Raw genomic sequence first — 24,647 nt, 5'->3', positions numbered from 1 at the left:
ATATTGCTTAAATACAGGGTCATTTGAGGTCAATTGGGCCACATCTCAAAAAGGGCCCCAGTTTACCTGAAATGACCTTAGGATGGTATATTATTATCCTTAAGCAGTATAGGCCTATACTTTCATAAAACATACCATCACCAAAATGACTGTAATGCGTGAAACATCGCATTTCATGTGGTAAATCAAAAATAGTGGAAACCTCAGCTGGCAGTTTGCTGTAATTTCAACATTTCAACCCTTTCAAAGTTATTAGCCCTGGAATGTCTGAGGGCAGCAGCCATGCTTTCTTAAAGTTAACAAGCTATGCGAGTCTCATGCATAATAACAGAGCTGTTACATGTTGTGTTCATGTATTATTCAGTCAGAAAACCTTCCTCTGCTGCCAGTTTGCACTACAGTTTGGAGTCACCATCATTACCGTGCGCACTGCGCATTAGCCTACATTTTACAACCAAGTTTTAATTTCTCCTTAACTTCCCATTTGCTCTGTTGTTAGTTTTCCCCATCAAAATTCACAACTATCAAGATGGATTTCTTAGATAAGATGTGAATGTTGGCCGTTTAGTTGTGTCTATTTATAACATTTCATGTTTTATGAAATGTGACACATGAAAACTCTGGTTTGTTCAAGACTATATGTGGGCTTTAGCATATCGAGAGTCTGTTGATGCCAAACTGCTCTTACGATGCGGTCGATCAAGATTTAACCCATATAAATCCTCACAAACCCACATTCACACAGATGCCTGACCTAGTAATGTTTTTGTTCTGTCTGCACACATACATAATGCAAAGAGTTTTTTTAATCTCTGCACCATCGTCGCATGAGTGAGCTCCCTGATGTCAGCACTGGAATAAAAACGGTCTTATCAAGCTTGAGCGGCACTCGCTTGTACTCAATTCACATACACACATATGCGCGTACAACCAAACACATTGTTTATCCCACCGACACCGTGAGGTCTTGATTTTCAGGCTCTGCCCCTCAACCAAGGGACATCTGCGCCCCCGCAGAGTGTGTAGCGGTCTGTGTGTGTGTGTGGACCCCAGTGAGAGCGTAATGCCAAATGCCTTGCCAATCTCCCAATCTAATCCTCTGAACACACACACATCCTGTCCCTCCAGATTTCCGCCCCCCAAATTGTTCTTGATCACTCCACCAAACCTCACAGCAGTCACACCCCCTCCTGTAAGCACACCTGCTCAGCACAGCACCCCTCCTCTACAACCACACACACACACCTCTGCCAGATGTGATTGGAAAGAGATACAAGCCAAAGAGACACGCTTGTGTCCATGTGTGTCAGAGTAGAAACCACGGAGGAGGTCATCAACAGTGAGTCCATTTAAGTTGTATTTCTTACTATTAAACTACATTTAAGTTGTTTTTCTCTCAAATTTGACTTGTGACCTCCTGGGGGTCCCTGGATCTAATTGAATCAAGTGAATTCAGTCATATTAAATGATATATTTTAAGGCAATCATTTGTCTGAAATCCTTTCTTTCATCTCATTTGATGTATGTTCATTGTGTGAAGAGGGTGACCTTTGAAAGCATCTTCTCTGGAGCTGACCTTGTCGTGGGTGAGTGTGAGTGGTTTCTCAGAAGTGTCCTGGCACCATGCTGTCACACACACACATTCAGATCATTATACACTCCCATATAACTCGGTAACCCATCATTTTCTTCCATCCAAGAAACACATTATAAACTACAATTTGCATAGCAAACCAAAATCCACATATAATTAAATAACACTCTGTGTGAATGACAGAGGGAAAGAGGTCTGGAAGGAAGGGTGTGGGTTTAATCCAGCGCTGCCTGCCACCTCAAACCAAGAGAAGTCCTGTGGCCGGCGCTTTCTGTGTTACCCAACATGCACTGCTCTCTGCTTAGGCACATTAGCATGTATTAATATTAAAGAATGTGTTTTCCCCGACAAACCAGCACACATTACAATGTACAATAATCATGAGCGCAGAATGCCAAACAACCATTCCAGAGATCTTTTGATCTTTTCCCGCCATCGTTATCGCCATGACAACACTCATGACATCAAGCTTTCCATTATCCTCTTCTGTAGCTGTCAAACACACACACTCAAACTTTCTTGCCTTGTTAACCCATTCAAATCTCTCTCTTTTTTTAAATTTATAATCTATTCAAGCCACTCTAATTCTACGAACTCTGATTCAGTTCAGTAAACTCCAATTAAAGTCTCCAAGTCTTGAGTCCATGAGAGACCAGGTGTCGCCATGGTTACGGTAGAGAGACTGCTGGCTGTCAGTCATTGGTTAGTCAGAGGCAGGACCCAGCTGGGCTTATGTATAATGTATAATATAAAATATTAACATCTTATTAATTATTGGCAAATGATTCAACTTATTAAAATAGATACACTTTTTTGGACAGTCACCACAGAGAATCCACTAAGCATCTGAATATTTTACATTAAAAATCCCTTAATATTTCTGTTCGTGAAGTGATCGTTTTCGCTCATGTCATTAATATTAAAGGTCTGATTTCAAGAAGCTTGCATCATTTAAACGTTGTCTTTATATCTGTTTTGCTTTACAAATGGATGTCATTCTTTTCTTTACAAAAACTAAAAATACAACCCAAAGTAGACAAGAAGCAAGATGTCATTTTAGTATTTTTTATATACTATTATAGTTTTATGAATATTTTGAACTAGCTTTTATTTATGTACTTTCAGTTTTAATTTTAGTATTAAAAAAAATTATTTTCTCATTTTTATAAGTTTTTGCTTAGTTTAAATATTACTGTTCAGGTTTAATTTATTTGATTTTATTTGCAGTTTGTAATTGCTTCAGCTTTAGCTAAATGAAAATTACAAATGTTGTTTGAGCAAATAACTGAAAAAAGTGTTTCATCTTATTTCTCTATATATATATTTTATCTCAGCTTTATTTCTATTGAAAACAAATATTTCAAAAAATGTTTTAACGGTTTTAGTTTTAGTTAACGATAATAATGCTGCAACAAGAAAAGTCTAATCAAAATAAAATAACTTCATAAATGTAGAACACAATGGGCTAGACTTGTCTCATAGACAGGAGATGTAAATTAGTTATCAATATTTCAAGAATAATTACACACTAAAGTGAAAGCATCTTTGTCTAACTTTGACTTGTTATATATCTCTCTCTTTCCTTTTACTCACACTCTGAAACATCCCTCTCTGCTCTGTGTAGAAGTCATTGCCTCTTTGATTAAGAGTTTATTATGTTCCCATAATTCCTGGGTAAATGTCATGGCCGCCCCATGCAGGCAGATTAGCACCCCACCCTGCAGAAGAGGGAGGAAAGGAGGCCTCGCACTCAGGAAAGACTGTGGGATGTTAAACAATCAATAACAGAGTGCCAGTGCTCTAGACACCTCTGGGGAAACAAGGACTTGAAGAGTGAGACATGTCGTTCTCCAAACAGATCTTGCTACACGCTTCATTTTCAGGTCCAAGCATCAATAAACTTCAAAGAAAATCAGTTTTTTAGCATGTCAACAATTACTGCAAGCTCCAAATATTCCACTAGCAAATAGAAAATAAAAAATGCATTAAATGTACAAAATGAAATAAAATTTGTAATATATGTTTATGAAGCTCTTCTTCTTTTATAACCTAACCATTGAGACTCACAGTAAAGCCCCCATGTGCCCCGTATCTGCTATATAAACCATCTGTCACCCAAACCTATATATGGTACACTCACACACATACTCACAGGTGACATTTCTCTGCTCTGAAAATAAGTCTTTCAGGCGCTGGAATGGGAAAGACACAGGACAAAAGATCTGAGCAACATACGTCCGGGACCATGGAAAGAGATTTAAAAAGCTATAAAATTATTACCACTTAAGATGGTATTCTCAAGAAAACATTTTGTTTAAAGTGAACAATAAAGAAACGTCTGGAATATTGCGCAATAACTCCGTTTTATGTGTTCATAAAGTATTTAATATGATTTAAGATGTAATCTCAGTATATGCACTGTATAACAAGAATGACTCAGATCTGTATTGCCATCTTTTGCATGGAGCTGCCATTTTTAATAAATGTTTTCAAGGGTTATATTACTGATGATAAATCCCTTTAACTGCAGTTATTATGTTATGAAATTGATATTTTCTCATGGTCTTTGTGCTTGTAAGCATATGGCTTGTGTAACCTGGTCATTTGAAAACCAAATGACCTCCCTCACATTTGCTAGCTTTACTTTTACACATTTGCATTGAGCCAACACTAGGATGTTGTCTGATGGTGATGTTTTATATTGTATATGATGGTAAGAAAAAGATGACGGCATGCTTTTTCCTCTCTTTTGTCCCAGTACATTCAAATAAACTATGGTGAGAACCCCGAGAACTACATCGAGGCGATGAAGAAGCTGGAGCAACTTAGACAGGTCGGTTAGTGGTCTCATCAGTGGAATTGTGGGAAATGTAATTGCACACTGGCATATCGTTGCAGTTAGCAAGCAATTTAATACGGTTGATGAATATTGCATTGAAAATCTCTCTCATTCTCAGAGTGTGGTAAACATCCCGAGGGATTTTGAGGGCTGCAACACTCTTAGAAAATACTGTGGTCAGCTGCACTTCCTGCAGAGTCGTGTTCCCATGGCAACCGGCCAGGAGGCTGCAGTGCCTGTGACATGGTAAAATGTTGCACTCGGTGCTCATTTTGATATGAGACCATACTTGCTACCGTTGATATGCAGGATGTTTGGTGGTCATGTCATTATAACTTTCCTGCTTGCAGGACTGATGCCTTTTCAGGGAGGAATATCACACATGAAGATATTAATTATGAACAGGCTTGTGTCCTGTATAACCTGGGTGAGTTAAATGCAATCAAAGCATTAGCACAGAAAAGCATCACTGTATTTGTTTTGCCTGTTAACTCATCAACAGTCCCTCTAATGTATTTTAGGTGCATTGCACTCACTGCTGGGAGCTGTGGATAACCGCCTATCTGAGGAGGTGAAAATACGCATTTACACCTCCACATTTGCAATTAAGAAATGAACAGGCAGATAAAGCTGCTAAAGCACTACAGTTGGAAATGACAGGATATCAAATACCAACAGCTGATGTTAAAACCATACTGAGTTATGTATTTTTTAAAAATAGCAAATGGACTGGAATTAATATATCCATAACAAACTATATGAAGTGAATCCCGTTATAAATAAAAGATCTAGCCGCTGGTTTTACTTTGAAAATAGAAATAAGTAGTAATAACCCATGTAAAGTCTCCCTTGACTATAAAACATATTTTATTAGAATGTCCTGCTTTAAATGATACTAGAAAACATTTTACTCAAAGTACATTAATGGGCATTTTAAATAAAATATTAGAATTTTTATCAAATGTAGGGCTGCACAATTAATCGAATTTCTAATCGCGATTACAATTATGGATGCCACAATTACGTAATCGTTCAAAGCGGCAATTAATCGTTCAAAGTCCACTTATGTTATTCTGCGTGCTTAAGATGCGTTTTTTTCTTTCTACATGTTATCTTAAGGGTTTTTCCCATGATTTTAATTTTAGTTTTTGTATAACATTATAATACCATTCATATTTTTACTTTTTTATAATTTAAAGAAGAAACCAATCCGATGTATATTTGACATTTGAGGCTTAATACTATAGAAAAGCACTAAAGGTTTTTCAGTTAGAGTATTTTCAGCTTGTTTATTTTCATATAAAAATACGGCATGCAGTTGCTTCAAACAATGGTATAAACATCATTCAGTGTAAATTGTGATAATCGTAATTAATAATCGCAATTACAATTTCAAGGGAATAATCGACAATTATGATTTTTGTCATAATCGTGCAGCCCTAATCAAATGTCAGTTGAATGATTGTATATAATTGTTATTTTTCTTTCTTTATTTACTTTTGTTTCTTTGTAAACAATTATATTGTTAAAATATTGTAAATAGTTCTTTGGAGTATTTTAAATCTTATTATTACCGAGTTTAGCCATGAATATAGCCTTTAATGTTATGGCAAAAAAAAATTGATAGACAAATAAATTAGCAATTAGGAAACATACAAAAAAAATGTAATTTCTCGTGCTAACCATTTGCTCCTTTTTTGTGCTTGCATGTTGGTGTCTTAAGGGATGAAAATGTCCTGTACGCATTTCCAGTGTTCTGCCGGGGCTTTCACTCACCTCAGAGACCACTTTAATCACAGCTACAGCTCTGACATGAGCAGCCAGGCACTCTCAATCAACATCAGCCTCATGCTGGTAAACACAATGTCTACCACACAAATGCTGCGTTTTAATTTCCAACTTCTTGCTTAGGAAAATACACTTGATTCGGGCAACCTCTATACCCTTTATATCTTTCGCTCTGAAGGCACAGGCTCAAGAGGGTCTCCTGGAGAAAACTTTACTAGACAACAGAAAGAGTCATTTAATAGCAAAGATTTGTGCTCAGGTAAGAAGTTCATAAGCTCGTCTATGAGGATAACCGCAGGTCTTTGATTTACAGAGCTCTTGTCACTCACTTGCCACTATCAACACTAATGTCAAGTCTGATTGCAGGTGTGTGATTATTATAAGAATTGTCTGAGGGTGTTGGATAATTCTGAATGTGTGCCAGGAAGGATTCAGAAAGAGTGGAGAAAGCTCATCAGCATGAAGATCAGCTACTTCAGTGCTATCACACATGTGAGACCTCTACACTCACCATGCAGTAAATATCAGTGCATTTTCATAAACTTGTTGGTTATTTTCATAAACCACACATCATTTTATTTTCATTAGTTACACATGGGAAAGCAGTCAGAGGAACAGCAGAAATATGGAGAAGCAGTAAGTATATGCTTGTGGGTGTTCATTTTGTAGTTATAGTTTTTGATTTAACATTTGTTAAGTAATAGTTTTGTTTATGTTTCACTGTCTGAAATACGACTTTATAAAAACATTACTTGCTGTAACTTTTAAAAGAGTTCTTCAACGTCATCTCGGTAGAATATGAGAGTAATATCCTCTGATAACTGTGATGCCGCCTGTTGTTTCTCCACAGGTCGCTTACTTTCATTCCTCTCTGGACAAACTTAATGAGGCAATTAAGCAGAGCAAGGTAAAGATTCTCAAACGCACGCACACAGATACACACAACCCGATTGTTTATTAAGCACATTCACATATTTACTCATTGACCTTTTCAGGGCCAACTGGAATCTGTACAGGAAGCTTTGAAATTCACAATGGATGTGATTGGTGGAAAGTAAGACTTTGAATATATTATTATTATTATTATTATTATTATATTATTGTTATGTGTTTTCATTTGGAGAATCTAATACCCAATTCACATTTGAGTCTTAAAAAGTGTTAAGGTTATGCTGTTGTGTGTAGACACTCAACAACAAGAATGCAAGAGAAATGTGTTTGTGTGTGAGTGTGAGTGAGTGAGTGAATGTGTGTGAGTAATTTTCACTGGACTTGTATTTATAATTTTCACTGGACTTTTTTCTGTTTCAGATATAACTCCGCTAAGAAAGAAAATGACTTCATTTACCATGAGTCTGTGTCTGGTCTGGACACATTGGCTGCAGTAAAAGGTATACTAACAGCTCACAGATCTCTTTTAAAATAATAAATTATTATTATAATAAATTTAAAAATCATTTTGTTCATGTTTGCTTCCTTTGGTACTTATAACATCTGGCACGCAGGTGCATCATTGGTGAAACCCCTGCCTGTGAGCCTAACTGATCAAAGTGTCACTGGTCCTGACCTCTTCTCTAAACTTGTCCCCATGGCAACTCATGAGGCCTCATCCCTTTACAGGTCAGCTGGTGCATCAGTAACATGCTTTACTAATAAATGTTGTTTAAACATTTAAAAGTCTATGTAGAAAGTTTTGTAACCGTTATTTCTTTTTCTCTCTCTCTTAGTGAGGAGAAGGCGAAGTTACTTAGGGACATTGTGGCTAAAATAGAGGATAAAAACCAAATCCTTGAGTAAGTTACTCAAAAACAAAAACAAATACTTACCTAAAAAAGGATGTTCTGTCATGGTTTACTCACCCTTAAAAAAAAAAAGTCATCCAGGTTTCCAGGAATAATAAGCAAGTAATGACAGAATTTCCTATTTTTGGTGAATTAACCTCTAAGCAAATCTACTCTGTGTATCTATAGGCTTGTGCAGTAGCTGAAATATTTTCCTCTTTTCTCTCCTTTTCTGTGCAGGAAATTTATGGAGTCTCTAAGCAATGACTCTGTGTATAAAATAGACATGTTTAAATCTCTGCCTGACGCTCTGTTGGAAAAATGTGCATTTCTCAGTGTACGACCAGACACTGTCAAGAACCTTGTTCAGGCCATGCAAGGTGAGAGTAGACCCATACACAAAATTAGGACAAAAACATTCAATTTGTGATAATGTGCAATCTGTCATTTTGCAGTACATTTCTTTTTTTTTAATCAGTCAGTTCAACATTAAAACAAAAATTCTATGATTGTAAACTGTTGTGTCTATGATAATTCTGAACAAATACCCAACAAAAGCCTATTATCTACTATCAGTTTGATTGTTTTTTTTTTTATGGATTTGATGACATCCAATTATGGGTGTGTTGCAGCACTATCTAATGTTTACACTGATGTGGGTTCATCTCTGGACGAGGCCCGTAGTGCCCTTGAGGAAGATGAGGCTGGGGAGAAGAGTTTGATGGAGGTAGTGGGGAAGAAGGGATTGCCGACAAGGCCTGCAGTCTTTCAGGATATTCAAAAAGAGCTGAAGAAATATGAGGCTGCTCATCAGGCAGCCAGCAACACCAACACTGAGCTCCACAAAGCCATGAACCAGCACATACCAAACATACGTCTGTTACAGGGATCTGTTGAGGAACTCAGAAAGAGCCTGCCCCAGCCCGAACTCAGTCAAGGTAAAAGTGTTTCTTACCTTATGCACTTGTGTATGCATTTAGGAGGAGGAAAGATATAAAGTAATCTGTTGTGAGTTAATTCAAAAGTTGTTAAAGATTCTTTACTTTCCTCTAAGATGAAATGTCGTCCCTGCAAAAAATGAAGACAATTGTTGGCAAAGTTGATGAAATGCGAAAGCAGAGGATTTCATTGGAGAGCCAGCTTCGTGACCTTATTCATAAAGATGACATCACTGGAGTCCTTGTAACCACAGATCGTGCTGAGATCAAGGTTAATGAACTACTGAAATTGCTCAAAATTAAACAAAACAAAACAGCAGATCAACACAAAGAGATAAAGAATAAGCAGAACAAATGACCAGTCAACAATTTAAAATCTCTACTAGGGCTGCACGATTAATCGCATGCGATATTTAAACGCAGGTGATGGAGATTTACCGCTGATTACAGAACCGGCTTTCTGACAAGATGCGCGTTAAATATCGCATGCGATTAGTCGTGCAGCCCTAATCTCTACATTATCTCTTTCCTTCTCTATTCTCTTTCAGACATTGTTTGTGGAGCAGTTGAAGAAATATGATCAGCTGAAGGAACTTCATAGAACTTTCATAGATCAGAACTTGGTTGGCCAAGATAACATCCTGAAAGCCTTAACAGAAGCCAATGTGCAGTACGCCCCTGTCCGCAAGACACTCACGCTCACAGAGCAACAGTATGTGTTTGTGTATTTTCAAATCTCAGTCAAAAGACTCAAATTTCAAATGTTAGTATCTGTTTCTGTGGCATTGTATGTAATCATCTCATTTTGTCATGAAGATGGAACAGCACTGTGCAGGCTCTGATTGCCTCATTTGAGGCATATGAGGACTTGTTGAAGAAGGCTGAGGAGGGCAGAGACTTTTACCAGGATCTGGACAAGAAGACCTCCGCCTTGTTGGACAAAACAAAGTCCTATTGCCAAACCAGAGAGGGGGAGCGAGTTGCCCTGCTGGAAAAGTAAGTTGTCTCAGGTGGAAGGATATGATATTTTGGGTGGATTTTGTATGTGATGATATGACTTGCAGTAGACAAGATTCAGATTTTAGTAAATCATCATTGTAGGTAGCCTCTATTTAGATTGAATCTGCAACCTACGCATCGGCTCAAATCATTCATTAGTAGACTATTACCACTCAATACTAAAGATATTCCATGTCAAATTCCTTCCATTTTTCTCACTACATGCTTGTCTGACATACTATCTGCAGGGAGATTGGAAAAGGGCCACCTCCTAGACCTGCCACCCGAAAGCCTGTGGTCGGCCAGAAAGTTGTTGGTCATATGTCCGGCCCTTCCAGTTTTGAATCTGTAGGTCCTTCTGTTGCTGCTTTTGAAGATCTCCCACAAGAACTATGAAGCCTCCCTCCGAATCTGAATTCGCCCCGAGGTTCAGTACTTTCCAGTCCTGTTCCTCATGGTGGAACCCCTGTTAGCTGGCCACAAGGGGCAAGCCCTTTTCTGCCAACTCCATTTCCAAACCCGCAGTTACCCACTACAGATCCAAAGCTCAGGCAACAGTTGGCCCACCATCTCCCACTGGCACCTTATGGCCAGCCCTCTGCACCCCTGCAAATCCCTGGGCCACCAACACAGCAGTTCCAGGTAAGACCAGCTGGAGGCATCACACCTGTCCATCCTCAGGTTAATCAATCAACCTCCCCACAGGTGCCTGCTCAAGGGTACAATCCAGCTCTCTGGCAGCAAGCTCACGGTGGTCCAATTGCTGTTACAGGGGGTTATTCTGTGCCTCCACAAATGGGACAAATTCCCCAAAATTTAATTAGGCCTGGTTTACCAGGACAACCGCAAGTATCCTTGCCAAACTCTTTTGGGCAGCAGATGCCAACTGGCATGCCTCAGTCTTCCTCTGTGCAGCAGATCATACAGGGAGCACAGTGCCAAAGATTTACAACCCAGCCTAGACAAAGCATCACCTCAACCACACCAAGAAGTGCATTTCCTGGGCAAATCCTTCCACCCTTTCCCCCTGGGCAAGTCCAGCCTCCAATGCCAGGCCAAGCACAGCAACAGTCTGGCCTTCCCTCAGGTTACCGACCAGCATTACTTCCACATACCCAACCCCAGCTTGGTCCACCAGGCCAACTGACAGTGCCCCATCCACAGGGTGCCCTCATTCCAGGGCAAGCTCAGCCTCAGTCCACTCTTTCCAATCAGTTCCACCCCGGACAACTTCCACAAAACAGGCCTCAGCCTTACATGGGTTATGCTGCCACATCTTTTCCGTCTTCCCAACCGCAACAAATTCCTGCGCCCCACCAAGTACATCCAGGGTCCCAAGTTTTTCCACATGCACCCTTGAGCCAAAATTCCCAAGTTCCTTTTGGTCCTCGTCAGCCCCAAATGCAACCAGGAGCTGTACCACCACAAAGCAATGTGTATTCATTTGCACCAACACACATGGGCCAACAGATCATTCCATCTCAATTCAACACCATGTTTAATGGACCTGGGGGACAACCCATGTACATTTCTGGTCAAAGCCAAATACTTGGCCCTCAAAATGTGGCTCACTCATCATCTGGACAAGCAGTTGCCCCAGTGATGGACAATCCAGTTCCACCTTCACTTGGCAGCACCCTAATACCGACTCCATCTCCTGTTCAGGTTTCATCCCAGAACCAGATCTCCACTCCTAGACCTGATCTGCCGTCCTCTTCTTTAGTGAGTCAGAATTTAGAGCCACAAACCACATCAAGTGCTGTGTCGACTGGCAAGATAAGTTCTGACTCCACTATGAGTCTGGATTCTATTCAGAACAAGGTGGATAATCTCAGCATTTAGTCCCAAACCGATTCCCATACAACCAAATGTGAATATGCAGTCAATGGTAGTCAGGATACCATATAGACCACAATTTAATATGACAACAGTCAACAGGGAGTGCCAAAAAAAGATGATCTTGGTGATTTGGATCCTTTATGGTCACAACACAGGATCTGATGCCTGAACACATGCTAATACTTGCTTTTTCTACATGACCAGTACTAACACAAAATTGCACTGTACTCTCTGTACCTGTAATTACACACTATGACTTAGCAAATGTACTACAAGCAAATAGAAAAATGCTTTTGCATTGTAATTCTATGCAGTCCTCTAATATTGTGTACAGTTTCACTCTTATGTATTTCTATTCTTAAATAGCACTTTAGTTTGCACTGTAGTGAGAATGATGACAACAGTGATGATGATGATGATGATGATGATGATGATGATGATGAGCAAGAGGTGATTATGGTTCTTTTATGTTAGGATGTCTTTTCCACTGTTTCAAAAACATTTTGATACAAATGCTCTTCTAATCTTACATATAATTTTCTAAAGTATAAATAAAGCTTTATTTTAGCTCTGTATACATAACATACAATTTTAATAATAAAAAAGGGACAACTGTGTTTTGACCGAAGAGTAGCAGCACTGTCTGATGTGGAGATGTTGCTTCCGTTTAAAATTCAAAATTAAAGTAGTTGAAACTTCAAAATGTGTTTACACGTCTACCTTTATGGAAAATTGTTATCAGCTCCACGCACCTGGTCTTGTAACGCTTGGTAAAACTGTATAGGGAACATCTGTGAACAATCTTCAGGTCTCTCCCCATTGCAGTGGCATTCAAGCCAGTACTTTGGGTTTGTTCCCCATGTCACACCAGTGTTGTTTTTAGGGTCCTTCTTGTGAAAGGTGAATTTTCACTAGTCTGAGGCTCTGTCCTCTAGACCAGATTCCTCCTGCAAGTTTTGTGATATGTATTCCTATTAATACAGCATACAAAATATAACCAATATAACAGATTATAGAGTATCATACAATAAACATGCTGTTTTGTGCTAATGTACCATTGTTAAATGCACCACTTCCCTAATATGGCCATATGATGGCAGTGTCTGGTTGTGTTCCGATGTAGGACTGTCTATTATGAGCGTGTTGTTATGTGTCCCTTTTTCTGCATGGGTTACTGGAGCTGTCTAGAATTAAATCAATGTGCTTCATTTGCTTCAGGCACAAAAAAAAAAAAACAGAATTACTACACGTACATCCTACTATAAATGTCTGTAAATAAAACAGGGATGCTCATATTTAGTCAGGTCTTTTGGATAGACTAAGTCTATTACACATTTTTTTCCTCTCTCAAACTGTATTCATAAACGGGTCATAGAGAGGATGATTAGGATAGGTCACAAAGTGCACACTGTGCGTAATGGGTAGTCACTGGAATCTAGTATTGAACACAGTATTGATGTATCTTGTTGCATGTAAACATGAAAATGGCAAACACAATACATGCACAATATGTGTTTGTTGCTAGTCAGAAATCTTTTTGTATTAGTAGTGAACTCAAGCGCCCTTTACTCTTCCGAGACAGTCGTTTATTTAAGCAGTCTGTGCGTGCCAGCCCTTGCTTTGATGGAGTGAACGCTGGGAGAGCAACTGACCCAGTTTTTCTTCGTAAAATGGTTTTGGCTTGAGCAGAATAACACTCTGCATTGAAGCGTTTTGTAGAGGACTTGCTTACAGAACATGGTATTAGTAGATTATCAATCAATCGTCACATGCACACTGCACGTGCAAGACAACGCTGAACTTTTTGACAAATGTACTGTTGTACTTTTTGTTCCCAGAATTTTTTTCCTCTCTCCAAAAATGATTTCTCACCCCAAAGCCTTTTCTCACTCCAATTTTTTTTCTCCCAAATACTTTTTTCTCTCTGCATAGAATTTTGCCATCAAAAAAGATGGCTAGCTAACAATTTAGCATGCCACAGATGCCGCAATAATTAAGCATGAAATCTTATGCTTACACTGCTTCCTCTGTTGATTTATTCTTGAATAATACATTTACAAGAAATCATAATCAAGACAAAATCATGAGACAAACACACACACACACACACACATATATATATATATATATATATATATATATTGTTTTAATAGTTGGTCTATCCAAATATGCGCTAAACAGTTGCGCAACACCCCTCGTTGTGACCTTTGCCCAGCATTACATGCTGAGGAAAAAAAAAGAAAACTGGAGAAAAAAAAATTTATTTGGAAGAGAAAAAAGTTTTTTGTGAGAGAAGTTTTGCAGGAGAGAAAAATTGTAGAGAGAAAAGATATAGAGAGAAAACGTTCTCAGGACTAGGCTCAGGAAAGATCCAAGTGACATTTCCCATTTTTTCCACATTGATTTTCTTTTTTCTTCTTCCCACATTTGGGTTTAGGGCTTCCCTAGAAATTAGCAACCTCAACTTCATTTTTTTTATTTTCATTTAAAAAATGACCAAATTTTTGTCCAAGGAACCAACAATAAACAATGTCAGATCTAAACAATTCTAAAATTCTTTATTCTCAGTGAAAGTATTAATCTAACATTAAAAACACAAAAAGCACCTTGTTAATAATAATAGTTATCCAGTTTGTTTGCCCTGAATGTTTACAGGTTCCATAATTTTTGTGAATGCATGTGTATGAATATGAATGTGCTGTTTGACAAAATACAACATACAACATGGCACCATAACACATATGACATCCATGTTTGTCTGTAACACCAAATTAACAGTTTCTCAACTTATTTTCCCTTTATACTCGTGTTGCGCAACAATGCTAATTCATCTCACCATTTATCATCTACTAACCTTTATTGTGCTGCTGAGTGATTTTGTTTCGGTAAAGGCCAATGCTTTTAAACTGCATCCCAATTCATGTCTTGTTCATCCACAAGACTTTCACTCATTACCAATCAGTGTCTCTTAAATTTCTCACGGTGAAGTCTCATGTAGGATAAATTTGCCATTTGTTTTGTTGTACATCACTCATGTTAAGGTGTGTAGGCCGTGCCCAGGTGAGGGCTGGATGAGCCGGACAAGACTCCCGGTAGGGAACGCGTGCTAATGGGGCTGTAGCTGGGTTCGGAGCTGCGTCTGGGGCAGAGCTGGGACAGAGGCCTCCCCTGTACAGATCTGCCAGGAGGCCGGCGCAGCACAGGGGACTTTTTAGGGGATTTGGGGAGCTTGTAAAGAAAGACGTTGTAGTGCAGTGGGGGGCTTGTCTCAGGGAGCATTTTCGCCTCTTTGGGGAGAAGCAACTCTAAGTCGATGGTCACACCACCCTGGACACACACACACACACATACAAAGGCACAGTGCACAAGCATAACAACACAAACAGGAATTTAAAAAAAAGCACATACAGTAAAACACAGATTGACAAACCCATAAAGAAAAGGCAAGAAAGTATAAAGAATTTAAATTGCATAAATTGTTGATAACTCCATTCAGCACCAAACATTTTTTTTAATTAAGAGCGAATAGAGAAAACTATTAGGTCATTGTTTTGTGAACATTACCGAGTGATTTGAGTGTTGACACCAACCTGGCACAAACTACGAGCGGTGAATGAGGTGAGCATGAGCAAGTAATCAGCTTGTAGGAATTGATTTCTTATTATCAAGTATATGTAAGCTGGAGTAAACAAAGGATTGTACTTCATTTGCGCTCTGTATTAAGTAGAGGGCAAGGTTAATCTTTTCAAGGCCTTTGTAATACCTTATTTCCAGCTGTCAAATTTACTAGACTGAGTGCCCGCTAGTTCTGATCTGGTCTGCTCATAATTGCTATGCAAACATCTGCCATTAGTCACCAAATGAAATTTAAATGTTTAATTCTTACATCAGTAATTAAATTCTTTAACAGATTCGATTCAAAAGCTCAGTTTCTGCTCTTTGGATAAACTTTCAGAGGAAAGCTTTTCAAACTTCAGGTGTTGCACTTAGGTGGGAAACTTAGGTACTACTGTAGCTTCATCTCATTTTTAGCAGTTTATGGACAGAATTCTTATGCTAATTTATGAGTAAATCTATCGAGTGATGCAAGACTCAACAAGCAACTAAGCACATCAAAGCTAAGTTAAAGTTCTTCTATATTCACATTCAAAGGTTTGGGATCAGTAAGATTTTTAATGTTTTTGAAAGTCTGTTAAACTCAGCAAGGCTGCATTTATTTGATCCAAAATATAGTACAAAAAGTAATATTGTGAATTATTAGTACAATTTAAAATAACATCTTTTCCATTTTAACATTTTAAAATTAATTTAGCTGAATTTTCAGCAGACATTACTCCAGTCTTCAGCGTCACATTCTCCTTCAGAAATCATTCTAATTTGCTGATTTGCTGCTCAAGAAATGTATTTTTATCATTACTGCTGGAAACAGTTGTGGTGCATATATTATGGAAACAGTGTTTGAAATGAATACTCTTATGAATAGAAAATTCAAAAGAACAGCATTTATCTGAAATAAGTTTTGTGTAACAAATGTAAAATTCTGTCACATCTGACCAATTCAATGCATCCCTGCTGAATAGTAGTAATTTTTCAAAAAATAAAAAGAATAAATTACAGACCCCAAGTTTTTGAACGGTATTAAATATTATCTAAATATAAAACTAATTTTGTAAAAATGTAAACAATTGTAAAACATATTTTTAAAAACTCATTTTGGAAAGAGGAAAATTGTTACTTATGAACAGTGACATGTTCTACATTTGGTTATGATATATATGGATTTGTGGCCATTTTGTTAATTTCCCTTTGCCAACTCACAACCAGAATGGACAGCAAAAATTATTCATGTTTTGTCTAAATTATGCAAACCCAAATATGTAAAGTCAACCTATAGTCCTACAAAAAAGCATTGCTATGAGGGTGAAATGTCCTGTATGGTTAGCAGTACCCGAGGAACGCTAAAGACATGCACAGAAGCGAAGCAAAAGAGTGAGGAGGCGCAGTGAAAGAGTGAAAAGTCATAACAGGAGCAGTGGGGTTCAGGAATACACTGGCACTCAATCGTGTACTGGTAAAATGTTTTATGCCTTTATTTATTCCCATTTGCAAAAAAAAAAAAAAGTACAAAAAAATTTAAATACACCAAAATAATTAGAAATCAATTAGTTTCAAGACACAATGAGCATTAAAACTATGATACTGCAAATAAATATTAATTTTACAAATACAAATAAGCAGTATTTGTACATGCATACATACATATATATATATATATGTGACCCTGGACCACAAAACCAGTCATAAGGGTCAGTTTTTCGAAACTGAGATTTATACATCATCCGAAAGCTGAATAAATAAGCTTTTCATTGATGTATGGAAAATCTGGAATCTGAGGGTGCAAAAAAATCTAAATATTGAGAAAATCGCCTTTAAATTTGTCTAAATGAAGTTCATAACAATGCATATTACTAATCAAAAATTAAGTTTTGATATATTTACAGTAGGAAATTTACAAAATATCTTCATGGAACATGATCTTTACTTAATACTTAATATCCTAATGATTTCTGGCATAAAAGAAAAATCAATCATTTTGACCTATACAATATATTTTTGGCTATTGCTACAAATATACCCCAGCGACTTAAGACTGGTTTTGTGGTAAAGGGGCACACACACACACACACATATATATATATATATAGACATACGCACTGAATAAGTCAACAAACATCTACCAATCTCAGAATTATTTTTTTTACACAGTCTAAATAGCTACGTTATTTCCCACAGATGGTTTCTTTTGTACCAAAGAACACCAATGCATGCTGACTTGAGTAAGGCAGGACAGACAGGAGTTCAGAGATGACACAACAGTGAGGACTGAAGGTCAAAGGTTGAAAACCTGGAGGCTAAACCTTTGGGTTGTGGGGTGAAGTGTTTCATAGCGTAGCATGACTTAGCGGAACACAGCATCAAAAAGCTTGACATAACAGAATGCAGCGTGACATCAGCAGTGACAGCAAGCAAGGACAAGGTGAATGTGGCAACGCCAATGTGCTGGTATGGTACTCTGGCGGTAGGAACCCCACCGTGTGATGACAGAGTACAAGCAAAAGTTAGCATGCTAGTACAGTGTTTTGTTTGTTTTGAAGCCCACATTGAGCCATCTTCAGGTGAGTGCAAGGAAGAGTGCCATGTCAATGTTTAGTCCACTAATTAAGGAATTTTAGTCATGTCAAGGTGTCAAAAATGTGTCTTGCTACAGTCACAGCGCCAGCCTGTGGCAAAAGGGTGTTACTACACGTTGTTCTGCAGTGACTTTACCTCCTCCGCATTATCTTCTGTTGCAGCCTCGTCGTTTTCCAGTTTTGGCGTGAGCGAGTTCTGGTTGTTCAAAGACTCGTCCTCTTTAGGGGGACATTTGCATGGCTCTTCTTTGCAAGTGCAATCCTGTGGAGTAACACACATACACACAAGATGACAATGAAGGGAAAAAAGTAACAATGTTCCACTCCACCCTTTTACACCTGGCATTAAAGGGGTCATATGATGCGATTTCAAGTTTTCCTTTCTCTTTGGAGTGTTACAAGCTGATAGTGCATAGATAAGATCCCTGAAGTTGCAAAGACTAAAGTCTCAAAACCAAAGAGATATTCTTTATCAAAGTTAAGACTCTGCCACGCCCCCCTAAAACGGCTCGTGCTAACACGCCCCCACATATCTACCTCACTATGTGGAAATATTTGCATAATGCCGCCCAAATGTGCACGCAAAGAAAGAAGGCGCGGTTTCAGTAACCGCAGTTAGTGTTGAAGCAGCCATGTCAGGGAGACGCTGTGTGTTTCTAGGCGAAAGCAAAAGCACTTTATTTGGCCTTCCGAAAGTAGATGCACTTAGGAATCTTTAAGATTACTTACAACAGAACAGCAATGCATTTTATGGATGACCGTTTCGTGAACCTAGGAGAGGAGGTAATTCTGACTTTGCTATGACAATCTGGCGCTTCTGAATCAGCTACTGTTTTGTTATTAGTTTAAGTATTTGCTATTGACTGTTCAAATGCGGAGTTTTGCGCATCGTGTGTGTGTGTGTGCGCGAACGAGCGAGCGAGCGAGCAAGCGCGCGAGAGAGAGAGAGAGAGCGAGAGAGAGACCGGAAGGAGGGACTTTGTAGAAAACGAAGCATTTGAGAGAGGCGGGGACCTACAATAATGTACAGACCTACAACCTACAATTGAGACCTACAATAATGTACAGTATTTGAAAAATAATGTGTTTTTTGAACATTAAAGCATGTCAACATATTCTGTTACACCAAATACACAAAATAATGATCTTTAAAAAAGCATCATATGACCCCTTTAAGATCTCAAATGTATCTCCGGTGACCACTTCCAATGCAATCACACACAAAGCTATCAGTGCATAACAGTCATATGGACTATTTCTGATACCTGTAGTGCTTTTTGGAGCTTGACAGCCCCCTAATGACCAAGTTTTCAAAAAACAGCGTAAACACAAAAAAAAGATTTGGAATAGCATGAGGGAGAGTAAATAATAAAATTGCCATATTTAGGTGAGCCCCTAGTTTTATAGCAATTATGCATTATGCCAGCCAGTCTCTGACTTAAATTGTCTGTTTGGAAGCCCATTTCCAATGCCAAAAAACAAATAAATAATTAACATTAATAATAAAAATCATGCTTTGGTAAATCAATTATGAAAAGTCAAAATAAGTAAATTATGAGATGCCATAATTGACCATCTCAGTTTTGACTGCCATAATTTTGACTTCTGTCATAAGACTTTTGCCAGAATTTCAGCTTTCTCCTAATTGACTTAGAATATCAGTTTTTTTACCTTTGATTTCATAATTGTCTTGGTCAATAATGATAGTCAAAATTATGCCAAATGTTAAGACTGACATACCAAGTGAATTATGAGATACTAAGTCATAATTATGAGATTAAAAGTCAAAATTGGCATACCATCTCAAGAATGATTTAATATGTCAGTCTTGACATTTTAATTCATAATTATGACTTATGAACGATTCAAAAATATGCCAAATGTCAAGACTAAAACACCAAGTCATAATTATCCATTTGAAAGTCAAAACTGACATACTAAATCAACTGTGAGATAGCATGTCAACTTTGACTTTTGATTTCATAATAATGACCTAATATCTCATTATTGACTTGGTGTGTCATTTTTGGCTTTATACACATTTGACTCGCTCATATTTAACACCATAATTCTCTCATAATTAAGTCACAGTTATGAGATCAAAGGTCAAAAGTCAATTATGAGATTCTTAGTATGTCCATTTAATTTTTTCTCTCATAATTACTTTTTTTATGTGGCGGAAATGGGCTTCCATATGTGAAGATTGAGTGCATTTCCAAGATGCACTGAATGCAGTTTACACCTCAAGCTGCTTGTCAGATCACCGGATGTTAATACCAGTTGTAAACAAGGCCCAGGAGCACCATACCATAAACAAAACTGTTCATGAGGTGAGCGCATGGATCTGGATTCAGTTTTTACTTCACAGCTGAGTGGAGTAAATGGTACATTTCAAAGCATAAACTGATCCACAACCAGAAATTTCAAGGGATATCTGCAGTTTTTTCTATTTAGCAAGAGACATCAACACACTATAAGCACAGAGGTTACATAAACTGGATACTATGGCACTAACCGTAAGCCTTGCTTATTCATAAGGCATTAAGCAATACTTGTTAAATTTATGTTTTCAACACAATGTTTACTGCTGTGAGCCTGTCTTATTTGCTAATGCTAGGCATTACAACAAGTCGCCTAAAAGCAAAGCTTTTTTTAACAACTTGCTACCTGTGATATCCCTTTTTGAAACCACAAAGGCAGTGATTGTACATGCCATGGGGAGGAAAGAAAATAAGACTATTCATGCTGCTGAAATCAGACATGTGTAAATACTCATTCTCAAGAGAGAGAAGATGAAAAATGTCATAAATTCTCCCCAGAGGCAGTAAGACAAGTCAACAACTCACAAGTAAACAAAGTCACCTAGGGATATTTTCATAGCTCTTTCATCTCTGGTCTGTCTGTTATCAATCATCCCTTGCCTCATCTCAGTCTTGCTCTATTTCTCCTCCCTGTTGCACAGTGAAGCTGTCAAACTCTTTTAATCATAAAAGAGTCTCTTCCACTATGAGATCACTTGGGGAATGGACCGGTGGAGTTGAATGAGGTGAAGAAATTTCATTTGTGCAGGCAATACAACCCCCACATAATCAAAAGATTATCAGAAACTAGACTAGGTTTTAGTTTCACCTCAGAATAAATAAATGGCCTAAATCAAAGTGCTAGAGAACAGGATCTGACAAGTTCAAGGTTCACCAGGTACTGGAGGGTAACAGGTGAAAATAGCAGTAAGACCACTGTTTGGTCCTTCATTAAAGATCAAATGTTATACGCTCATAGGTTGGAGTCTGTTTGTGGAACATTTATTTATGGTAATCTACTCTGAAAGATGACTTCCAGATGAGAGCACAGAGAAAGAATCTTTTCTCAAACACAAAGTTGAAATGTTCCTCCCCTGTTTCATCCATCTGTTCATATGCTGTCGATGCCATGATAATCAAAGGCAGTTATTTTTGTAAATCACTACTGAGATTAATTAGGGATTCGTCAATATTAAGTTTAATTTCCATAAGATGTTAAATATTTCCAGCTTTTAATTCCAATCATTTTACTATTTTCTCTAAAACAAATAAATAAACAAATAAATTAAAAATAGCCCATTACAAACTTAAATCATTAAAAAAAAACTACACATGAATTTATGTATCACACAGGACTTTTCATAATTTCAACTCAATATCATAATTATGACTATTTATCTCACAATTTATCTTATAACATACAGTATAAAAGAGATTAAAAATATTATATTAGAGATTTTCTATATTTTTTATTATTATTTGTTTTTAAAGATTAACTTCAAGATTAATTGGGTTTCAGATGATGGCAAAGTTAATCTGCAACCTTTGGGTTACGAGTCCGACTCTCTAACCATTAGGCCATGACTTCCCCTATTATGAATAGAATAGAGTATGTTACCCAGCAGGCAACACAATTTTCTACAAGGTCGCTGTGTTGTTAGTGCTTTGAATGATGTGAGGAGTTTAACAGCTGACAGTGACACATTACGTTGTCTAGCAAGATGTTAAGTTGCAGGAATCAAGTTCTCACAACTATGGTGAGGAAGCGTCTATTTTAAACCGCTAAATCTAGTATTGCTTGTCTATGTCATTTCTTAGGAAGTAAAGGCTTAAGATGGATTTCAACTATGATAGTGGTGATAGTTGTGAGTAATAATGAAGCTACAGGATTATAGCGTTTTATTTGAATCAGCAGGGTATCAAAGCGTACTGGGAGGCGGTCAGTTTGAGATGTCTTACCTCGCTGCAGGGATCCTCTTTGGGTTTATATTCCCACGTGTATCTGCTCATGGTTTTCTAAGGAGTGGGGTGGCGAAAGAGGATTACTCTACTGACACACTTCTGACAGTTTGTTAGCATTCCCTCTTAATTAATCAACACCTCAGCCTCAGCAGATATTCCATTACATTCACTGAACAGTATATAAAGAACAGTTAGGACTAAAACTGTTTGAAAAATATTGCATTGACTGCCCAACCACTCTACACAACTGCTAATATGATCAGTATGTTTGGAAACACATAAAATAATCCAGTTTCCACATTGCTTCACACAGCCTGTAGTCCTTTACATGAACTCAGGTGGCACATGCTAGTCAATGACAACAGGTAACTGAAAGAGTGGGGGATGAAGAGGATAGTATTTCTATTTCTCATCTTAATGATGAAGAGTGGAATAAAGTGAAGAAAGGAGTAAGACAATAAGCATACCACCTAAATCGAAAGAGAGAGCGAGCACTTAATACCTCCAGTACTCATGCACAGAAAAACAAAGGGGAAGAGAGGAGAGGAAAAGTTACCTGACACATAACGTTATCATAGTAAGCCAAAGCACGGGCGTGGGGGAGGTTAGTCGGGGTGTCACAGAGTTTCCTTACATTTGCCTGAGAGCCCTCTGCGACAGTGGACAGTGAGAAGTTATCGATATGCTGCTCCGACTTTGGACGGACCTTACTGAAAGACAAAGAGAGAGACCAAGACAAAAAAAAGGAAATAAAACAAAATAAAATAAAACGTCATTTAAATTTGACTAATTATCAGTTTTCTTAGTGTCACAGGATCCTTCAGAAAAGGATCATAGAAATAGAAAGTGACTTGGACATTTCTGCTGTATTTAACGCAGTGGATTAAAAGTTGCTTCTGCTACAAGCACACATGTACACAGACGTTACCTGCAGCAAATGGTCTTGATGGGCAGTTAAAACTCAAACGTAAACAATTTGAACTGTTGTCATCATTACTATACTCCCTTCCCTTTATCTCTTCCAATTTTCTCCTTTCTCTTCCACTCCTCTGCTCTCCATCTTACCCTTCTCTTGGCTTGTGTTTAAATGCCTTTGGCTGCATAGTATATAGGTCACTCTCGTGTTGCACTGTCAGACTGGCCTACTTTCAGCAAAGAAGGGTGATATCATTGTGTTCAAAGCCCATGTTAACACTGCACATTTTATTGTACTCCAGCCTGTATGTGCTACAGTGTATTCAGCTCCATCAAGCAACATTTAAACAGTCAAATCTGAAACTAGGACTCTAAGAAGTGTGTGTTTACATGTGCGTTTCACCTGTGCTTGCGAAGTTGTCTGTTTTCAGTCTTAAGCACGTGCATCCTCTTGGAGAAAAAGACTATAACCATGAAGAGGAGTAACAACATGATGGCAGCTCCACCCACTGCTATACACATCACTTGGAAGTCAGAAATTACCGACTCGCACCTGGAGCCTTTGTTCCAGATATACTCCTGAATGTTACACCTACAAACAACAGAGAGAGGTATTAGAAAAGAGGCAGTTGAGCAGCATACAAACTGGTATATATAATAATTCACTTCTGTGATATTTCATATGACATGTTGTATAAGCATGATTTGGGACAATGCAGGCTATATGAACACAGAAGGAAATCTGGTCAAGAGTTTTGGAAATAACCATAAAACTTACGAATGCAATAAAAATTAAATGGAAATGCAACAGAATAGGAACTAGACTGATTTACTGAATTTTATTCATTTACAGACATTCAAACAAATTGGCCATTACAAACACATCTGTGGAGAGATGAAAGAAAGTGAGAAACAGTATAGTGTGTTGCACACTTTAAGTGTGTTGTGTGGCCTGTTGACACATTTATCATTACTATGATTTGACTGCAAGGTTAGTCCTACAGCTGCATGACTGTACAGATGGCCCTGTCAAGGACGTGTACTTTATGCGCTCCTCTATCTGTGCCGGTCCCACAGAGAATAAAGCACCTGAGCTGTGCTCAGTTCACAGCTTCCAAAATAGATTTACAAATTCTCTCATTTACCAGTGTTTTCATAGTGTATGAGGTGCTCAATATCCTATTGAAGATGCTGGATCTATTATTTTTCTATTATGTAATGCACATTAGCCCATATGGTTCATTGGTTGAGATGCAGAAATCAAATACCATTAAACTAATGGACACGCCATCACCATTTGATGCTGGTCAAGCACAAACCACAAACGTATACTTACACTCTGCAGCATATGGGTATGTTTTGTAGTGAGTGAAAGGCCAATCAATACTGCAGGAAATCATTGCTCAGTGTGAATGTAGGCCGTTTACTATTTAGCCTAAAAAGATCAATTTGAAACTTAGTTTTATGGTCTATTCTACTAACTACCCATCCATTTAGTGTA

The 24,647-nt window shown here is 38.0% G+C and overlaps 1 protein-coding gene and 1 pseudogene across 4 annotated transcripts in view; one reads left to right on the top strand and one right to left on the bottom strand.

Moving 5' to 3' along the window:
* The first annotated feature begins 4,323 nt into the window (after positions 1 to 4,323).
* LOC107688358 (tyrosine-protein phosphatase non-receptor type 23-like) lies at positions 4,324 to 11,856 on the top strand (annotated as a pseudogene).
* A 2,489-nt stretch (positions 11,857 to 14,345) lies between these two features.
* LOC107688356 (uncharacterized) overlaps positions 14,346 to 24,647 on the bottom strand; it is a 20,486-nt gene continuing 10,184 nt past the window's right edge. The window contains exons 3-7 of one of the 4 annotated variants that reach the window (XM_016486000.1): positions 23,550 to 23,738; positions 22,788 to 22,941; positions 22,229 to 22,285; positions 18,106 to 18,231; positions 14,346 to 15,105 (exon numbers count right to left, since the gene is read on the bottom strand). In XM_016486000.1, the coding sequence (XP_016341486.1) occupies positions 14,815 to 15,105; positions 18,106 to 18,231; positions 22,229 to 22,285; positions 22,788 to 22,941; positions 23,550 to 23,738 (817 nt within the window). In that variant the 3' untranslated portion in view covers positions 14,346 to 14,814. The remainder of the gene's footprint in view (positions 15,106 to 18,105; positions 18,232 to 22,228; positions 22,286 to 22,787; positions 22,942 to 23,549; positions 23,739 to 24,647) is intronic. The other 3 variants (XM_016486002.1, XM_016486001.1, XM_016486003.1) reach the window with 3 other exon arrangements.

Source organism: Sinocyclocheilus anshuiensis, unplaced genomic scaffold, assembly GCF_001515605.1.
Source record: "Sinocyclocheilus anshuiensis isolate Anshui unplaced genomic scaffold, SAMN03320099.WGS_v1.1 scaffold209, whole genome shotgun sequence".
In the NCBI taxonomy this organism is placed as follows: domain Eukaryota; kingdom Metazoa; phylum Chordata; class Actinopteri; order Cypriniformes; family Cyprinidae; genus Sinocyclocheilus; species Sinocyclocheilus anshuiensis.
The sequence above is the reverse complement of the archived record's forward strand: the minus strand, read 5'-3'. Positions and strand labels throughout refer to the sequence as shown.